The following is a 19,081-nucleotide window of genomic DNA, read 5'->3' on the forward strand; positions in this document are numbered from 1 at the left end:
TTTGCTTTATATATTTAGGTGCTTCGATGTTGGGTGCATATATATTTATGATTGTTAAATCTTCTTGATTAATTGACCCTTTTATCACTATATAATATCCATCTTTATCTCTTCTGACAGATTTTGTCTTAAAGTCTACTTTGTCTGGTATTAAGATTGCCACTCCAGCTCTCTTTTAGTTATTATTTGCATGGAATATTTTACTCCATTCTTTCACCTTCAACCGATTTGTGTCCCTGGATTTAAGGTGTGTCTCTTGTAAACAGCATACAGTTGGATCATTTTTTTGTAAATCCATTCTACCACTCTCTGCCTTTTGAATGAAGTATTTAGTCCATTTACATTCACTGTAATTGTCAATAAGTGACTTACTTCTGCCATTTTGTTTTTTGTCTTTTGTACGTGTCTTAAGCCTTCTTTGTCTTTGTCCTTTACTATAGCTTGCTTTTGTGTTTTGTTTGTTTATTGTAATGAACCATTTGTTTTCCTTCTCCTTTCTTTTTCTGTATGTTTTTAAGATATTTTCTTAGTGGTTACCTTGAATAGCACATTTAACAGCTTATATTTATAACATCCTAGGGTAAGTTGGTATCAACTTAACTTCAGTAACATACAAGAAATTCTATACCTATACCATTCTTCCTGCCCCCTCCCCCATTTTATTGTTTTTATCACTAATTACATCTTTATTTCATGTGCCCTGTCACATAATTTTATCCCTCCTTTTTATGCATTTGTCATTAAAAAAACTGAAGTACAAAACAATTAGAATTATCAAGCATGAATACCTTATTACTAGCCCTTATATTTGTCCATACAATTTTCTTATTAGGGATCTTTCTTTTTATGTATATCTTTGAAATACATTCTAATGTCTTTTCCCTTCCATCTACAGAATGCCCATTAGTATTTTTTGTAGGGCTGGTCTAGTGGATATGAATTCTCTCAGCTTCTGTTTGTTTGGGAATGTTTTAATTTCACCCTCATTCTTGAAGGATAGTTTTGCTGGATATAGTATTCTTGGTTGATAGGTTTTTCTTTCTTTCTTTCAGCCTTTAAATATTTCATTCCATTGCCTTCTGATCTCCAATGTTTCTGTGGAGAAATCAGCATATTATCTTATTGGGGATCCTTTGTATGTGGCTGTTTACTTCTCTTTCACTGTTTTCAAGATTCTGTCTTTATCTTCACTTTTTGAGAGCCTAACTGTGATATGTCTTGGTGTAGATCTCTTTGGGTTTATCCTGCTTGGGGTTCTTTGTGCGTCTTGGATTTGTAGATTCGTGTCCTTTGATAGATTGGGAAAATTTTCTGTCATTATTTCTTCTAATATTCTTTCTGTCCCTTTTTCTCTCTCATCTCCTTCTAGTATTCCCTGCCCCTCCAAAAAAAAACAAAAAACAAAAAACCAAACCCATTGCCGTCAAGTTGATTCCGACTCATAGCAACCCTATGATGTATATACTAGGTCTCTAGTTGTCATACCATAATTCCATTAAACTATGCTCAGCCTGCTTGAGCCTTCGTTCTTGTTGCTCTTCAGTCTCAGTAATTTTAACTATCTTATCCTCTCATTCTCAGATTCTTTCTTCTACTGGATTAAATCTGTTTTTAAGTCCTTCTATTGTGTTTCTCTTTTCATTTACTGTCCCTTTCAGTTGCAATATCTCTTTTTTTAAATCTTCATTTTGTTCTTGCATTGTTTTCTTTATTTCTTTGAGATCTTTGTCCGTTTTCCCTTAACTCTTTAATTATGTTTAATGTTGTATTATATTTTGTTTTTTTCATTATTTGGTCATCCCTAGATGTGCTTTCAGAGCCCTGGTGGTGCAGTGGTTAAGAGCTTGGCTGCTAACCAAAAGTTCAAATGCACCGGCTACTCCTTGGAAACCATTTGGGGCAGTTCTATGTCTTGAAATTGACTTGTTGGCAAGGGTTTATTTTCTTTTCTTTTTTTTTTTTTTTTGTTAGATGTGCTTTCACTCCCTTTGTAATGTTAATTCAGATGGGCCATCATTTTTCTGTTCTTTGTGTGTCTTGTGATTTTTGTTGGGGCATTGGAATTTTGTGGGGTGTTAATTTTCTCAGTTTTCCCCAGTATTTGATGTTTTTGCCTGCACTACTTTCTGCAAAAACTGTTAGGCAGGCAGAGCTTTCAGTCTTTGGTTACCATTTCCTCTCTCTCTCTGTGATAGCTCCTTTTCTCTCCCTGGTTTAATTAGGATTTGAAAGTTCCAGATCTCAGTTTTCAACTTTCAATGTCTCCCAGACACAACAGAGAACACAATGTGGTCAATCTGTCCACCAGTTGGCACTGCCACTGAAGTGAGATATCATGCACTAATCCGTCTGTCCACAAGGGGGTGCAGTTCTCTCTCTCTCTCTGTCTCTGGTTATTGCTCCCCTTCTCTGTTTCTGCAACCACATTTTCAATTGGAAAACCCAACCCCAGTGAGCCGCCTTCTGGACTGGGTGTTGCCCTTCAGTTTTGCCTGAGACTTCCTTCCCTGCTCTTGGGGAGGGGGGCGGCTTATATCTGAGCTGGCATTCAGGGGAAGCACAGGCAGACTTTCCTCTGTTTCAGAAGAAGGAGGGGCTGGAACTCCCCAGAAGGACCTCTGAAAGATCTGTCTAGTTGGTTTAGAGCCCCAGTGGCCCTGTGGTGGTGGTGGGAGCAGTCTCCACTTAGGTGACCCTCTTCTGGGCTCCACTGTAGGGAACCTTCTGTAGGAGTTCATATGAGTCCAGGATCTGACAGTCACCAAGTGGGGGAGGAGTTGTCACACTGAACAGATCCCAGGGAGATCTGCCTTGTTGTATCAGAGCCCACCCTGCAATATGTTAGCTGTGGATGTAGCCTCCACTCAAGATGCCTCCTTCCTAGAACAACAACAGTCATCAGCACCAACCAGAAGAGGGAACAGACAGACCCAAAGTGTCCCCCAAGGAGGTCTGTGCTGTTGGTTTCAAAGATCTGAGTTATGGGGTAAATAGGGATGCAGGTAGAGTGTTGACTATGGGAGTAGACTCCAATGCAGGGGCCTTCTGTAGCAGTTTGCAACAGCCTGGCAATCAGTAGTTACCAGGTGGTGGAGGGCAGTGTCACACTCCAGTCAGATTCCCACAGAGCCTACCTTGTTGCTATCAGAGCCACCCTGGTAGATTGTTAACAATTCATAGCCAGCTTGAATGATAGTGTCCAGGTAGGGGAGGGGTTGTCATGCTCTGAATGAACCTCCAGGGAGGTCTGCCTTGTTGCTATCAGAGCCCTGCCCCCTGTATTATGTTGGCTGTGGGTGGAGCCTCCACTCAAGATGCCTGCTTCCGAGCACACAGAAGCCTCAGTCAGCAGTCCTCAGCACCAACCAGAAGTGGGAGCTGACAGACCCGAACTGACTCCCCAGGAGGTCTGTCCTGTTGGTTTCAAAGGCCTGATCTGTGGAGCACACAGGAAAGCAGGTAGCATGTTGACTATAAGAGTAGACTCCACTACAGGGGACTTCTGTAGCAATTCACAATAGGCTTGCGGCTGACAGGTCTGCATGGGGGAGGCGCTGACACACTCCAAACAGACCCCTGGGGAGGTCTGCCTTGTTGATTTTAGAGCAGAAGCTTGGGGTCCTGTCTCTTTACACAAGCAGGGAGTGTGGGGGTTAGAGAAGCTGGCTCTTTTACTGGGGCCGCTGCTCCATTAACAGTAGCAGGCGACCCTCGTGGCTGGGGAGAAGGGCAGGGATGGTGAGAGAAGTGACTTTCCTACCATGTGCAATGCACTGTTTAGTTGATTCTTGCCTGTCTGCAGTTCCCCGCTACTTCCCTCTGCTTCCCAATTCAGAGGTCCTCAAAGCCAAGCAATGTTTCCTTGTTGTATTTCCTCTTGTATTTGTGGAGGAGTGTCAAAGTAATGGTCTGTTTATGCTGCTATCTTCCCAGAATTCCCCCAGTTTGGTTTGGTTTTAATAGGTATTAGTGGTATTTCATTGTTGCTAAATTTGCAATTCCTTAATGACACGACGTTGAGCATCTTTTCATATGTTTATTTGCCAGCCAAATCTCTTCTTTGATGAGGTGTCTCTTCAGATACGTTGCCCACTTTTTAATTGGGTTACTTGCTTTCTAATTGTTGAGTTTTAAGAGTTCTCTGCATATTTTAGATATAAATATTTTGTCAGATATATGTTTTGCAAATATTTTCATCTAGTCTATGGTTTGTCTTTTCCTTCTCTTAACAATGTCTTTTGCAGAGCACAAGTTTTGAATTTTAATGAAGTTCATTCAACTTATCCATGTTTTTTTCATGAATCATACTTGTGGTGTTTTATCTAAAAATTCACTGCCAGACCCAAGGCTATGTAGATTATCTCCTGTTATCTTCTAGAAGTTCTGTAATTTTTAATTTTATATTTAGGTCTATGACCCATTTTGAGTTAATTTTTGGAAAGGTGTCAGGTCAGTGTCTAGATTAATATTTTTTCATATGGATGTCCAATTGTTCCAGCACAATTTGGTGAAAAGGCTATCCTTTTTCCACTAGATTGCCTTTACTCTTATGTCAAAAATCAGTTGACTATATTCGTGTGGTATATTTTTGGCCTCTCTATTTTGTTCCATTGATCTCTTTGTCTATTCTTTTGCCAATACCATGTTGTCTTGATTATTGTAGCTTTATACTAAGTATCGAAGTCACATAGTGTCAGTCCTCCAACTGTTCTTCTTCAATATTGTGTTGGATATTCTGGGTCTTTTGCCTGTCCATATAAATTTTAGAATCAGTTTGTAGATATCCACAAAATAACTTGGGACTTTTATTGAGATTGTGTTGAATCTATAAATCAAATTGGGATGAACTGGCGTTTCAACTATATTGAGTCTTTCTATCCATTAACCTGGAAATTTTTCAATGTGTTAGACCTTGTTTGATTGCTTTCTTGAGAGTTTTGTAGTTTACCTCATATAGATCTTCTACATATTTTGTTAGATTTATACCTAAGTATGTCATTTTTTTCTGCTCATGTAAATGGTGCTATATTTTTTATTTCCAATTCCAGTTGTTCATTGTTGGTATAGAGGGAAGCAATTGACTTTTGTGTATTTAGCTTTGTATCCTGCAGCCTTACTATAATCATTGATTAGTTCCAGGAGGTCCCCCGCCCTCTTAGTCTTTGGGATTTTCTATCTGATAAACACATCATTTGTGAACAAATGCAGCTTTATTTCTTCATTTCCAAACTGTATATCTTTTATTTCCCTTTCTTTTATTACTGCATGGTCTAAGACTTCCAGATGATGTTGAATAGGAGTGGTGAGAGGGGACACTTTGCCTAGTTCCCAGTCTTAGTTAGAAAACATCTAGTTTCTCACCATTAAGTATGATGTTAACTATAGGTTTTTTGTAGATGTGTTTTATCAGTTGAGGAAGTTCCTTTCTATTCCTAGGTTACTGAGAGTTTCCATAAATGTGTGTTGTATTTTGTCAAATTATTTTTCTGCATTTATTGATATGAGCGTATGTTTTGCGGGTTGATCTGATGGATTGCTTTAACTGATTTTAGAAAGTTGAACCAGATTTGTATACCTGAAATAAATCCCAACTGGTCGTGGTGCACAATTATTTTCACACATTGTTGGGTTTGATTTTGTTAGGGATTTTTGCATCTATGTTCATGAGACTTTGGTCTGTAATTTTCTTTCCTAATAATGTCCTTGGTTTTGGTTTTAAGATATACCCTCATAGAATGAGTTAGGAAGGATTCCCTCTGCTTCTGTTTTCTGAAAGAGACTGTAGAGAATTTATATCATTTCTCCCTATATGTTTGGTAGGATTCACCAGTGAAACCATCTGGGTCTGCTTTCTCTTTTGGAAGGTTTTATTATTGATTAAATGTCTTTAATAGATATAGGCCCATTAAAATGATCTATTTCTCCTTGTGTGAGTTTTGGTAGATTTTGTCTTTCAAGGAGTGGGTCCATTTCATCTAAGTTATCAAATTTGTGGTAATAGAGTGATTCATAATATCCTTTTATTATTCTTCTACTTTCCATGGGATCAGTAATTGATGGCCCCACTTTCATTTCTGATATAAGTAATTTGTGTCTTTTTGGTTTTTTGTTATTGTTGTTGTTGTTGTTTTGTTTTCTTGGTATCCTGGCTGGAAGTTTATCGATTTTATTGATCTTTTCAAAGAACTAGGTTTGGTTTCATTGATTTTCTCTCGTTTCTCTGTTTTCAATTTCATTGATTCCTGCTTTGATTTTCATTATTTCTTTTCTTCTGCTTTCTTTAATTTGCTTTTCTTCTTCGTGTTTCCTGAGGTGGAAGCTTAGATTACTGATTTTATAGATTTCTTATTTTCTAATATATGCATTCAGTGCTATAAATTTCCCACTAAGTGCTGCTTCCACCACATCCCACAAATTTTGATATACTGTATTTTTATTTAGCTCAAAATATTCATTACTCTCTCCTGAGATTTCTTCTTTGACCCATGTGTTGTTTAGAAGTGTGTTTAGTCTCCAAATATTTTAGGATTTTCTAGCTGACTTTCTGTTATTGATTTCCAGTTTAATTCCATTGTAGTCTTAGAGTATATTTTGTATAATTTCTTTCTTTTAAATTTGTTAAGTTGTATTTTATTGGTCCAGCATGTGGTTGCTCTTGATTAATGTTCCATGAGAGGTTGAGAAAATGTGATGTTCTGCTGTTGTTGGATGAAGTATTCTATAAATGTCAATTATTGTATTTTCCCACAAATAATGCACCCTCATAAATAATGCACCCACACATACAGTGTGCATAATGCACCTAGGAAAATAATACATGATGGAATTGCAAGCTTGGCAAAAACGTATAACACACACATCATTTGTGTAAAAATATGGCACCTCCAGCTGATTGATGGTGCTGTTCAGGTTAACTATATGCTTACAGATTTTATGTCTGTTTGATCTGTCAGTTACTGATAGAGGAGTGTTGAAGCCTCCAATTATAATAGTGGATTCATCTATTTCTACTTGCAGTTTTATTAGTTTTACCATGTATTTTAATGCTCTGTTGTTAGGCACATACACATTAAGAATTGTATGTCTTCTTGGAGAATTGGCACCTTTATCATTATTTAATGCCTCTCTTTGTCATTCATAATTTTCCTTGCTCTGAAGTCTGCTTTGCCTGAAATTAATATGGCTCCTTCAACTTTCTTTTGATTAGTGTTAGCATGATATAGCTTTCTCCACCCTTTCACTTTTAATCTATCTACATGTTTATATTTAAAGTGAGTTTCTTGTAGTTGGGTCTTGTGGTTTTTGTTTATTTGTTTTTAATCCACTGTGACAGTTGCTGTCTTTTAATTGGTGTACTTAGACCATTCACATTTAAAGCTATTATTGATATAGTTGGATTAATATCTACCATATTTGTATGTTTTCTACCCTTGTTCATTGTTTAGTTTATTGTTTTTGTCTTCCATTCTTTTTCTACCTTCTTTAGTTTTAATTTAGCATTTTATATAACTCCATTTTCTCTCCTCTTTTAGCATATAAATTATACTTCTTTTTAAAATCCTTTTAGTGGTTGCCCTAAAGTTTGTAATATACATTTGCAATTAATCTAAGTGCACTTTCAAATAACACCACACTGCTTCACAAGTAGTGCAAGCACATCATACCAGAATATTCCCAATTCCCCCATCCTATCTCTTATTACATCGCTGTTATTCATTTCACTTATTCATAAACTATAATCACTGAATACATTGTTGTTATTATTTTGTACAAACTATTATCCACTAGATCAATCATGAATAAGAAAAAATAAAAGTTTTTCTTTTACCTTCATTCATTCCTTTTCTCTTCCTTTTTTTATGTCAACTGTGTTTCAGACCTATGTCACTTTCCTTCTCTCTAAAGAACTTCTTTTTAACATTTTTGCAAGGCGTGTCTACTGGCAACAAATTTTCTCAATTTTTGTTTGTCCAAGAAAGCCCTTTTTTCCCCTCCTTCACTTTTTTTTACATTTAATATATATTTTATTTTGTACAGTATATATATATCTTTTTTTAATTGTATTGTTATTTAGATGAAAGTTTACAGCATAAATCAGTTTCTCATTCAAAAATTTATACACAAATTGTTTTGTGACACTGGTGACATTGGTTGCAATCCTCAAAATATGTCAATACTCTCCCCCTTTCCCTTTCCACCCTGGGTTCTCCGTGTCCATTAGTCCAGTTTTCCTGTCCCTTCCTGCCTTCTCATCTTTGCTTTTGGGCAGGTGTTACCCATTTGGTCTCACATACTTGATTGAACTAAGAAGCATGTTCCTCATGTGCGTTATTGTTTGTTTTATAGGCCTGTCTAATCTTTAGCTGAAAGGTGACCTTCTGGAATGGCTTCAGTTCTGGGTTAGCAGAGTGTCCGGGGGCCATAGTCTTGGGGGTTCCTCCAGTCTCTGTCAGATCAGTAAGTCTAGTCTTTCTTTGTGAATTTGAATTTTGTTCTACATTTTTCTTCTGCTCTGTCCCAGACCCTCTATTATGATCCCTGTCAGAGTGGTTGGTGGTGGTAACCAGGCATTATCTAGTTGTTCTGGGTTCAGAATATGGGAGGCTGTGGTTCATGTAGTCTATTAGTCCTTTGGACTAATATTTTCTTTGTGTCTTTGGTTTTCTTTATTCTCCTTTGCTCCAAATGGGATGAGACCAACAGATGTATCTTAGATGTCCACTTACAAGCTTTTAAAATGCTACTCACCAAAGTAGGATGTAGAACATTTTCTTTATGAATAATATTATGCTAATTGACCTAGATGTTCCCTGAGACTATGGTCCCCAGTCCTCAGCCCCAGTAGCTCAGTCCCTCAAGGTGTTTGGAGATGTCTAGACAGTGTCTATGACTTTGCCTTGGTCAAGTTGTGCAGACTTCCCCTATATTGTGTATTATCTTTTCTTTCACCAAAGTTAACATTGGTCTACTATCTAGTTAGTGATTTCCCCTCCTCTCCCTCATAATCATCATAGATTTTTTCTATGTGTAAACCTTTTTTTGGGTTTTTATGTTAGAGGTCTCATACAATATTTGTCCTTTTGTGACTGGCTTATTTCACTCAACATAATGTCCTCCAGATTCACCTATGTTGTGAGATGTTTCATGGATTCATTGTTGTTTTTTGTCATTGCATAGTATTCCACTGTGTGTATGTACCATAATTTGTTGATCCATTCATCTGTTGATGGGCATTTAGGTTGTTTCCATCTTTTTGCTATTGTGAATAATGTTGCATTTTTTTCTTTACTTTTGAAGAATAATTTCACTGGATACCAAATTCTAGGTGGTGTTTTGTTTGTTTTCCTTTCAACACTTTAAATATTTCACTTCATTCTCTTCTTGCTTGGATAGTTTCTGAAGAGAAGTTCAATGTAATTCTTATCCTTGTGTCTCTGTAGATAGCATGATTTCCCCCTTCTGGATTCTTTCAAGATTTTTTCTTTGTCTTTGATTTCCTGCCTCTTGCATATGATATGCCTAGGTGTAGATTTTTTATGCTTATCTTGGTATTCTCTGAGCTTCCTGGATGTGTGGTTTGGTGTCTGCCATCAATTTTGTAAAATTCTCAACCATTGTTCATTCAAATATTTCTTCTTCTTTTCCTTCTTCTTCTAATATTCTCATTATGTGTATGTTACAACTTTTGTAACTGTCCCACAGTTCTTGGCTATCCTTTTCATTTTTTTTTTTTCCTCCTTATTTTTAAGTTTGGGTAAGTTTTTATTTACTTGTCTTCAAGTTCACAGATTCTTTCCCCCAGTCTACTAATTAAGCATTCAGAGGCATTCTTCACTTCTTTTACAGTGCTTTTTATTTCTAGCATTTCTTTTTGATTCTTTCTTAGAGTGTCCACTTCTCTGCTTACATTCATCATCTGCTCTTGCATATTGTCCACTTTTTCCATTAGAATTCTTAGCATATTAAGCATAGTTATTTTTAATTCCCAGTCTGATAATTCCAAAATCAATGCCATATCTGAGTTTGGTTCTGATGCTTTCTCTTCAGACTGTGATTTTTTTGTTTGTTTGTCTTATAGCATGCCTCATAATTTTTGTGTTGGAAGTCATACGTGATGTATTGTGTAAAAAGAACTGAAGCTGATAGGTCTTTGGTGTGAGATTTAATGTTTATCTGACTAGAAATTAGTCTGTGTTTACTGTTTGCTGTAGCTGTGGTGTCAGAGGCTAAAATTTCCTCTAGTGTTCTTGTTTTTGTCTCCCTTATTTTTGTGTTTCCCTAGAGACTCCTTCTTAACTATGGTCTAAGGTTTGCAGTTCTTTTAGCTGTAATCCCATTTTTTTATACAGGAGCCCTATTAATGTGAAGGTAAGACGTAGGGGGAGGGGACTCATTTTATAATTCTATGATTAGGTCTCAGTCTTTTAATGAGTCTGCGTCACTGGTGTGTTAACTTCACAGGTGCTTCTCAGCTTTTTTTAACCCCTTCTAGTTAAGACAGGAAGGCTGGGGCAGGGGGTGGGTGCTAGAATCGTGTATTTACTTTCCCTCATACTGTTTTTTTTGGTTCATATTGGTTAGGTTCTGATAAAATCAAGGTTGGTTAGGTTTTGGGAAAATAGTTTCTCTTGAAAGCAGGCCATGTTAGAGAGAACAGAGGACTCTGAGGGTATTTCAGATTGTTACTTTTCCCTTCCCTTTGCCAGAAGCTCATGGAGACTTTTCTCCAATATTTACCCTGAGAATATGATGGGGCTTTAGAGGTACAATTCACAAAAGTGTGGGGACCTCCCTAAGACTGGGAGTTTTTAATCTTTCAAGTCAGTCCAACTCAAGTGGACCCCACGGGAAGGGCTAGTAGAAAGGCTGAAGATAGATGCTCTGGATTTGAAGCAGGGAGATCCCAAGAGAGGAGGCTGCACAGAGGGAGATGAGAGCTGATGCCCCACTTGCAGTCCAGCACGGGCACTGTGTAGGGGTTAGAAACAGAGAACCGAAGACCCAAGAAGCAATCACTGTACCTGACCCAGGAAAGAGCTGAATCATGGCCAATCCATCCTTGGTCTAAAATAAAAAGAATTTCTGCTCTCTCCCAAGCAGAAGGAAGGCATGGGGTCATGGACCCACCCAGCCAGGAGATGGAAAGAGGCACTTTGGTCATGAGCAAAGGTCCAGAACACAAGGCCAAGAGGTCAGGGTTCAGTCACAGCCTGTCCCTCACAAGCTGTGGCCCTGAACAGATCATTCAACACCCTGGACTCAGGATTCTTCCTTCACAAAGTGGCAGCAACCCTTTATACAGACGAGTGTTGGCTTCATCCAAATGTCAGTGGTTGTCCACAGGCTGCTGCTGATGTTGACCAGACAGTGCTCCCAGCACATGAAGGAGGACCCAGAACATTCCTACTCTCTCAACATCCACCACCCTCATGGGCTCCATGGACCCAAGTTGGGATCATGCCCCCTAACTCCTGCTCCTGTGGGACCACAGAAAGAGATGGGCTACCGAGAACCAGACTACCTGTGGATATTTACGAGCTTGACAACACCCACAGTAAACAAACATCCCTGGTGTGGTCTTGAAAGCAGCTCTGACACGAACCAGGAAGGAAAGCTCGCGGAGCTTTTGTTGAGACAACATACAATATGAGTGATATAAAAGCTAGGCAGCCCAGAGCACCTCACACACTCACTCACACTTACATACACGCACTCACTCACACATTCACTCACACCCTCCTTCCATCACCTCCCCTACCCCCCCCCACCATGGCTGCATCCACCATGTCCGTCTGTTCCAGTGACCTGAGCTATGGCAACCGCTTCTGCCTGCCTGGTTCCTCTGAGTCTTGTACTGGCTCCTCCTAGGAGGTGGACGACTGCCCTGAGAGCTGCTGTGATCCCCCATGCTGCACCCCCACCTGCTGTGCCCCAGCACCCTGCTTGACCCTCCTCTGCACCCCCATGGGCTGTGTGTCCAGCCCCTGCTGCCAGGTGGCCTGTGGATCCAACCCCTCCCAATCAGGCTGCACCAGCTCCTGTGAACCCTCCTACTGCCAGCAGTCTAGCTACCGGCCCTGTTCCTGCACTTCCATCCCCTGCCAGCAGGCCTACTGTGTACCTGTCTGCTGCCAGCCCCCTGTCTGTTCCCCATCCTGCTGCAAACCCACCTCCTGTGTGTCCCTGTTCTGCCACCTGTGTGCAAGCCCAACTGCTGTGCGCCCACCTCCCCCTGCTGTCTCCCTGCCTCCTGTGTGCCTCTGGTCTGTCACCCCGTGTGCCCCCATCCAGGCTGCAGTGGCCCCTCTTCCAGTCAGAAGTCCTGCTGCTGATCAAGCATGCCCCTCAGGGCCAGCTGGGATCTAAGTCCCACCGTGGCTGATCTCCCCACACCCTCTCTCAGTCTGAATTCTGAACCCATTAGGCAGCTACCCCCATGTTAGCTCAGGGCACCCTCATATCTTTACAGTCCTGACGTGACCTTTGCCCCCTGACCTCCCTGGAAACCACCAGCCTCACTACTCCCAAGTCTCTGCCTCCATCTGCCTGCTGGGGTTCCCTTTCTCTCCTCTCAGTTTCTGGGCTCCGTGTCACGTAGCCTCAACTTCTAGTCTGTCAGCATCTCATTGGGCACCTGAATAAAGTCACCTTGATCACCTGATCTGTTTTCCTGTCATCAGAACCTCGTGGGAGAACATACAGTTTTGACCAGATGTTGGTCTCCCCCAGACACAAATACTCTATGAATGAATGACTTACCTTGAAAATCACAAAGGCAGAGGCCTGACTCCTCTGGGAAGGTTTCTGTAACTGAAGCCCTACCCAGGAAGGCTCAGGTGCTGCTCCATCCTCCCGCCCAAGGCTCCCCCAAGGCTGGTCATCCATAGACTCACCATGGTCTGCCAGGGTGGTTCTCCAGGCCCCTGTGGAGCCCCTTCCCACCCACTGCTCTTCCAGGAAAATCTATCCCATCAGAGGTGCTTCTAGGAAATTGGCTTGTGGCTCCATGCCCAACAGTCTTTTTGGTCTGGGGTCACGCAGGTGTCCTACTCATTTAGCACAAACACAATGTTAGTGAAAGCGGAGCTTGGCCCAAGGCCAAAGGAGTTAAACTGACTTTATCTGTAATCAGAAGCAATCAAAGAATGTACAGGATTCTGCACAGCCAGAACCCTGCTCTGAGTGTCCCATTCTGGGTAGATCTGAATTTTGTCTAGGGACTGTAATGGACACATGTAATCATGGCTCCCACCTGATGACCATGTGTCTGTGCCCAGTAAAGGGACATATAGCACTGTGGTCAGGCTTTATCTACCAAGGTGCCCACACTTCCGTTGATATCCACCATACTAAAGTCCATTGTGATGGAAAGCTGCGAGAAGTGGCAGGACATAAGCATCAGCTAGGGCATGGGGACTTGGTGCAAGGTGGCTCTTTCAGGCTTGAAGACAAGCTCTCTCCAGGCCTAATCACAGAGAGAAAAACCTTTCCCTACCTCTGGAAAAGCCATTTATGATACACAAATAACAGCATCCAGGATGTTGAAAGGGACTCCCCAGGATGGGTCAGCCAGACAGCCTGATGATGGTCTTTGGTTCTGCCACGGCTGAGGACAGAACTGGAATGAGAAATGGTACAAAAAGTATAGTCAGATTGAGGCTTCAGCTTTACGTGGTTGCTGTCCCCTGAGGTATCTGCAGCCTTGAGGGACACCAACCTGGGCCTGGCTCTCCCTGTTCCTGCTCTTAGCTCTGTTACCCACATCCTGAGGCACATTCACCAACAGTATCATCAGATGGTTGTGGGTTACTCACCTGGTGATAAATTTGTAGGCTGCTTGCTCTGATTCTCTCTACAGTGGCTTGTTCATATTCTGACCCCTTTTTCTATTAAATTATTTGTATTTTTCACATGGATTTCGGGCTGGAAATGTTTTGTTTATTATACATAGTCTAAATATTTTCTCCCAGTCATTGCTTCTTTTTTAGTATACTCCTTGAGATTAGAAATGTATCTTCTAAATTTAAGTCTAATATTTTTATCAATTTTATTGTTTAGATTTATCTTTTTAATCCATTGCTAATATAACTTGTGTGTGGTATAAGATAGTAATCTTACCCCCCTCATCAATAGCCAACTGTCTATTTTTAAAAGTTGAATAGTCCGCATTCTCTATCTACCCATTTGCAATGTCTCTATTATCTAATACAAAATCCCTATACTCCAGACACTAAAGGATAAAAGACTAGTGAACTTGAAGACAAAACAATACGAACTACCAAAAATGAAGCACAAAGAGAAAAAATAAATGAACAAAGCATTAGTGAGCCTCTAGCCAGACAAAGGGAAAAAAGAAAGAAAGAAGACACAAATTACCAATATCAGGAATGAAGGAGGAGGCATTACTACAGATGCCACAGACATAAAAAGAATAAAAAAGAAATACAACAAAAAGTTCTATGCCCATAAATTGGACAATTAAGATGAAATGGACCAAATCCTTGAAGACACAAACTATCAAAACTCACTTGAGAGAACAGATAACCTTAATCACCCTGTATCAATTTTTAGAACATTAAATGCATAGTTTAAAACATTTCAACAAAGAAACCTTCAGGCCCAGATGATTCACTGGTGAATTCTACCAAACATTTAAAGAAAAAGAAAAGCCAATTCTATACAATCTCTTCCAGAAAATAGACAAAGAAAATAGAACACTTCACAACTCATTTTTAGAAGCCAACATTACTCTGATAGTTGAAACAGAGAAAGACATTACATGAAGGTAAAACTGCAGACCGATATCTGTCATGAATATAGACAAAGAAACCCTCAACAAAATATTAGCAAAACAGATCTTGCAATATATAAAAAGGATAATAAATCACAACCACTTTGGGTTCATCCCAGAAATGCTAGGCTAGCTCAACATTGAAACATCAATCAATGTAATTCAACCATACTAACAGACTAAAGAAGAAAAACAATATGATAATCTCAATGGAAACCAGAAAGAATTACAAAATTCAACTTCAGTTATGACTTAAAAAAAAAAAAAAAAACTCAGTGAGCTAGAAATAAAACACGAAATTCTTAACCTGATAAAAGGCATCTACAAAAAACTGATATCCAACACCATAACCAATGGTAAAAGACTGAATGCTTTCCCCTAAGACCAGGAACAAAACACAAACCTCCTTTCTCACCACTTCTATTCGATATCATACTCAAGGACCTATCCAGTACTATAAGGCAAGAAAAAGAAATAAAAGACTTACAGATTGAAAAAACATAAAACACTAATGACAGAAGTCAAAGAAAGCCAAAAAAATGGAGAAATATGCCATGTTCATGGGTTGGAATATTTGATATTGTTATGATGTCAGTTATCTCCAACTGACCTATAGATTCAAAGTAATCTCAGTCAAAATCCCAGCATGATTTTTTATAGATATTGACAAATTGATTTTAAAATTTGTTTGGAAAGGAAAAGAAATTAGAATAACCGGAACAATTTTGAAAAATAAGAACAAAGTTGGAGGACTGACATGCCTGATTTCAAGATTTACTGTAAAGCTATAGTAATCTAGACAACGTGGTATTAGCAAAAGGAGAGATACACAGATCTACGAAACAGAATAGAGTACAAAAATAAACTCACACAAATAAAGTCAACTGATTTTTTTACCAAAGTGTAAAGGCAATTCAATGAGAAAGGAGAGTATTTCCTAAAAAGGCTTCTGGAAACACTGACTGTCCACGTGCAAATTAAATAAATAAATAGATAAACTTTGACCCTTACTTCACATTATATGTTGAAAATTAATCAAAATGGACCATAGATCTAAATATAAATCATAGAATTTTTAAACTTCTAGAAGAAAACATAGGAGAAAATCTTTGTGACCTCATGTTAGGCAAAAAAGTTCTTAGATTCAACACCAAAAGCATGATCCATGAAAGAAAAAAAATTGTAAATTGGACCTTATCAATATTAAACTCTTTACTCTGCAAAGAAATTGAAAACAAGTCACGGACTGGTAGGATAGATTTGCAAATCACACATCTGATCAAAGCATGTGTGTCCAAAATATATTAAGAATTCTAAGAAAAGAAGAAGAAGAAAACAAAAGAGGAGAGGCCCAGAAGATATGAAGAGACTTTTTACCAAAGAAGATGTATAATAAGCACATAAAAATATACACAACATCATTAGTTGTTGTTAGTTACCATCAAGCTGATTCTGACTCATGGCTACATGAGTTACAGGGTAGAACTGCTCCATAGGGTTTTTGGCTGTAATCTTAATGGAAACAGATTTCTGGGTGGGTTTGAACCGCCAACCTTTAGGTTAACAGTTGAGAGAAAACTGTTTGCGCCACCATTAGTTATTGTTGTTGGTGCCGTTGAGTCAATTCTGACTCATAGCAACCCTGCATGACAGAGGAGAACTGCCCCAAAGGGTTTCCCAGGCTGTAATCTTCAGGGAAGCAGATTGCCAGGTCTTTTCTCCCTCGGAGCTGCTGGTGGATTCGAACCACTGACCTTTCAGTTAGCAGCCAAGGGCTTAGCCATTGATTCGGGAATGCAAATTAAAACCATAATAAGATACCCTACACTTATTCTAATGGCTAAAATTAAAAAGACCGACCACACCAAGTGTTGATGGGAAAGTGGAGGAACCGGAACTCTCATATACCATTGGTATCAATGTAAAAATGTACAATCACCTTGGAAAACAGCCTGATAAATAAGGACATGTAAAGATAATCAATATATCTTTAGGCATATATACAAATTAAAATTATAACAAGATACCTATTAGAATGCCTAAAGTTATAAAAAATATAAAACCTCACAACATCAAGTACTGGCAAGGATATGTACAAACTAGAACTTCTATACAGTGCTGGTGGGAATGCAAAATGGTACAGCCATTTTGGAAAATAGTTTGGCAGTTTCTCATTAAGTTAAACATTCATTTACCATATGACTCAGCAATCCCACTCGTAGGTTTTTACCCAAGAAATAGGGGAACTCATTATCATGCAAAAACCTGTACACAATGTTTATAGCAGCTTTGTTTATAATTATTAAATACAGGACACAGCCCAAATGGCCTTCATGCATTGAATGGATAAACAAACTGTGATGATCCTATACAGTAGGATACTATTCAGCAGTTAAAAAAAAAATAAACTATTGCTGTCCATACCAACATGGATGAATCTCAAATGCATTTTTCTAAGTGAAAGAAACCAGACTTAAAAGGCAATGAAAAGGCAAAATTATAGTGATGGAATGTCAGAGATTGCCGGAGATTTTGGATGGGGGGAGGAGCTGCTACAATGGGGAAACACAAGGGAATTTTGGGGGGTGATGGAATTCTTCTGTATGGTATAGTGGTGGGTATAGAATGCTCAGCATTTATCAGAACTCCTAGAACTATACACCACAAAAAACTAAATAAAGAAGAATGAACAGTGATTTGTTCTGTAGGGTTAATCAAATGTATTTCCTCTCCCTGAAGAAGTTAAGAACCTTAACCTGCTTTTTGCTGATTTTTTTTGCTCTTCCTCACTTTTGTGTTCCACTTGCCTTTGGATTTGCCATTTGTTTTGTTGGACCATGTACTCTCAGGATGTTGTCATGGATAGTTTATGAGTGGCAAGCTTTCAGTACAGCTGTACATCTGAAAGGCTTTCATTGTCCTTACACAGGATGGTTCGCAGAGTTACACGCAAAGTCATTTCACTCCCTTAGACTTCGAAGATTCTGCTCCATTGTCTTCAGGCATCCAGATCTACCGAGTTGAAGTAGGATGCAAATCTCTTGGGATGCTTTTAGGACTTTTTCTTTATGTTTGATGTCAGAAATTTTGGCAGTGTGTCTAGACGTACATGGTTTCCCATTCATCCTATACAGTATTTGGTCAGAATTTCCAATCTAAAGGCTCTTATTTCCCTCAGTTCTGGGAACTTCTCTTCTATTTGTCCCTTTCACTGGTCTCTCTTTCTGGATCCATTTGGTGACTGTTGGCTCGTCTGAAAGCACCTTCTGTTTTTCTTAAGTTTTAGCTCTTCCATTTCTGTCGTTCTGTGCTGAGTTTCGGAGACTTCTTTGTCCGTCCATTTTTTACTTCTCTCTTTGGCTGGTCTCTTCTACCACGCAGTCCATCTTCTGTTCGGGGTGGGGTGGGGTAGTCCCACAGCCGATGAGCAAGTCTGCCCAGACTTGCAGCTCCATGATGCTGTCACCGAGACGCTGGGATTTGTGGTCTCCTGTCCTGCAACATTACAGAGAATGGGGAGGCTTGGAGACGTCCCTGAGAACAGAGCAAGCAGAGCAGGCTGCACGCAGGCAGGGGCTCCAGGAGCACGTTTTTCCCCAAGGTGAGGTCCACACGGTTGTCAGCCACAACCAGGAGTTTCACAGGCTAAGCAACCTCCTTTGTATAAATAAAGCAGCACTAATGAGGGCTTCCAGCACGGGTTCTAACAACAACACGGAAGGGGAGGCTTGTTGAGCCTCTTGTTGGAACAACACAAGCCAGAGAGGGATATAAAAGCCTCAAAAACCAGAGCAGCTCACACACTCACAGACTCACTCACACCCTCACACCCTCACACACTCACAGACTCGCTCACTCACACCCTCCTCCCAGCTCACCTCCTCCCACCCCACCATGGCTGACACCTGCTGCTCCAGGACCTGTGTTCCAGCTGCGTCCACCGTGTCCACCAGCTCCAACGACAGGAGCTATGGCAGCCGCATCTGCCTGCCCAGCGCTTACACCGGCTCCTCCTGGGAGGTGGACGACTGCCCCGAGAGCTGCTGTGAGCCCCCCTGCGGCACCTCTACCCGCCGTCAGCCCCCCTGCTGTGCCCCTTCCTGCTGCCAACCCACCTGCTGTGCCCCTACCTGCTCCACGCCAGCCCCCTGCCTGACCCTCATCTGCGCCCCTGTAAGCCCCTACTGCCAGGAGGCCTGTGAGTCCAGCCCTTGCCAATCAGCCTGCACCAGCTCCTGCAAACCCTCCTGCTGCCAACAGTCTAGCTGCCAGCCTGCATGCTGCACACCC

The 19,081-nt window shown here is 40.2% G+C and overlaps 1 protein-coding gene across 1 annotated transcript in view; it reads left to right on the forward strand.

Annotated features, from left to right (window-relative positions):
* The first annotated feature begins 11,769 nt into the window (after positions 1-11,769).
* Positions 11,770-19,081, forward strand: part of LOC101344566 (keratin-associated protein 10-7-like) — a 7,984-nt gene continuing 672 nt past the window's right edge. Inside the window, 3 exon segments of the mRNA XM_023739108.1 lie at positions 11,770-12,190; positions 12,193-12,263; positions 18,638-18,989. Of these exon segments, the coding sequence (XP_023594876.1) occupies positions 11,770-12,190; positions 12,193-12,263; positions 18,638-18,989 (844 nt within the window).

This window comes from Trichechus manatus, unplaced genomic scaffold (assembly GCF_000243295.1).
Source record: "Trichechus manatus latirostris isolate Lorelei unplaced genomic scaffold, TriManLat1.0 scaffold00128, whole genome shotgun sequence".
Classification (NCBI taxonomy): domain Eukaryota; kingdom Metazoa; phylum Chordata; class Mammalia; order Sirenia; family Trichechidae; genus Trichechus; species Trichechus manatus.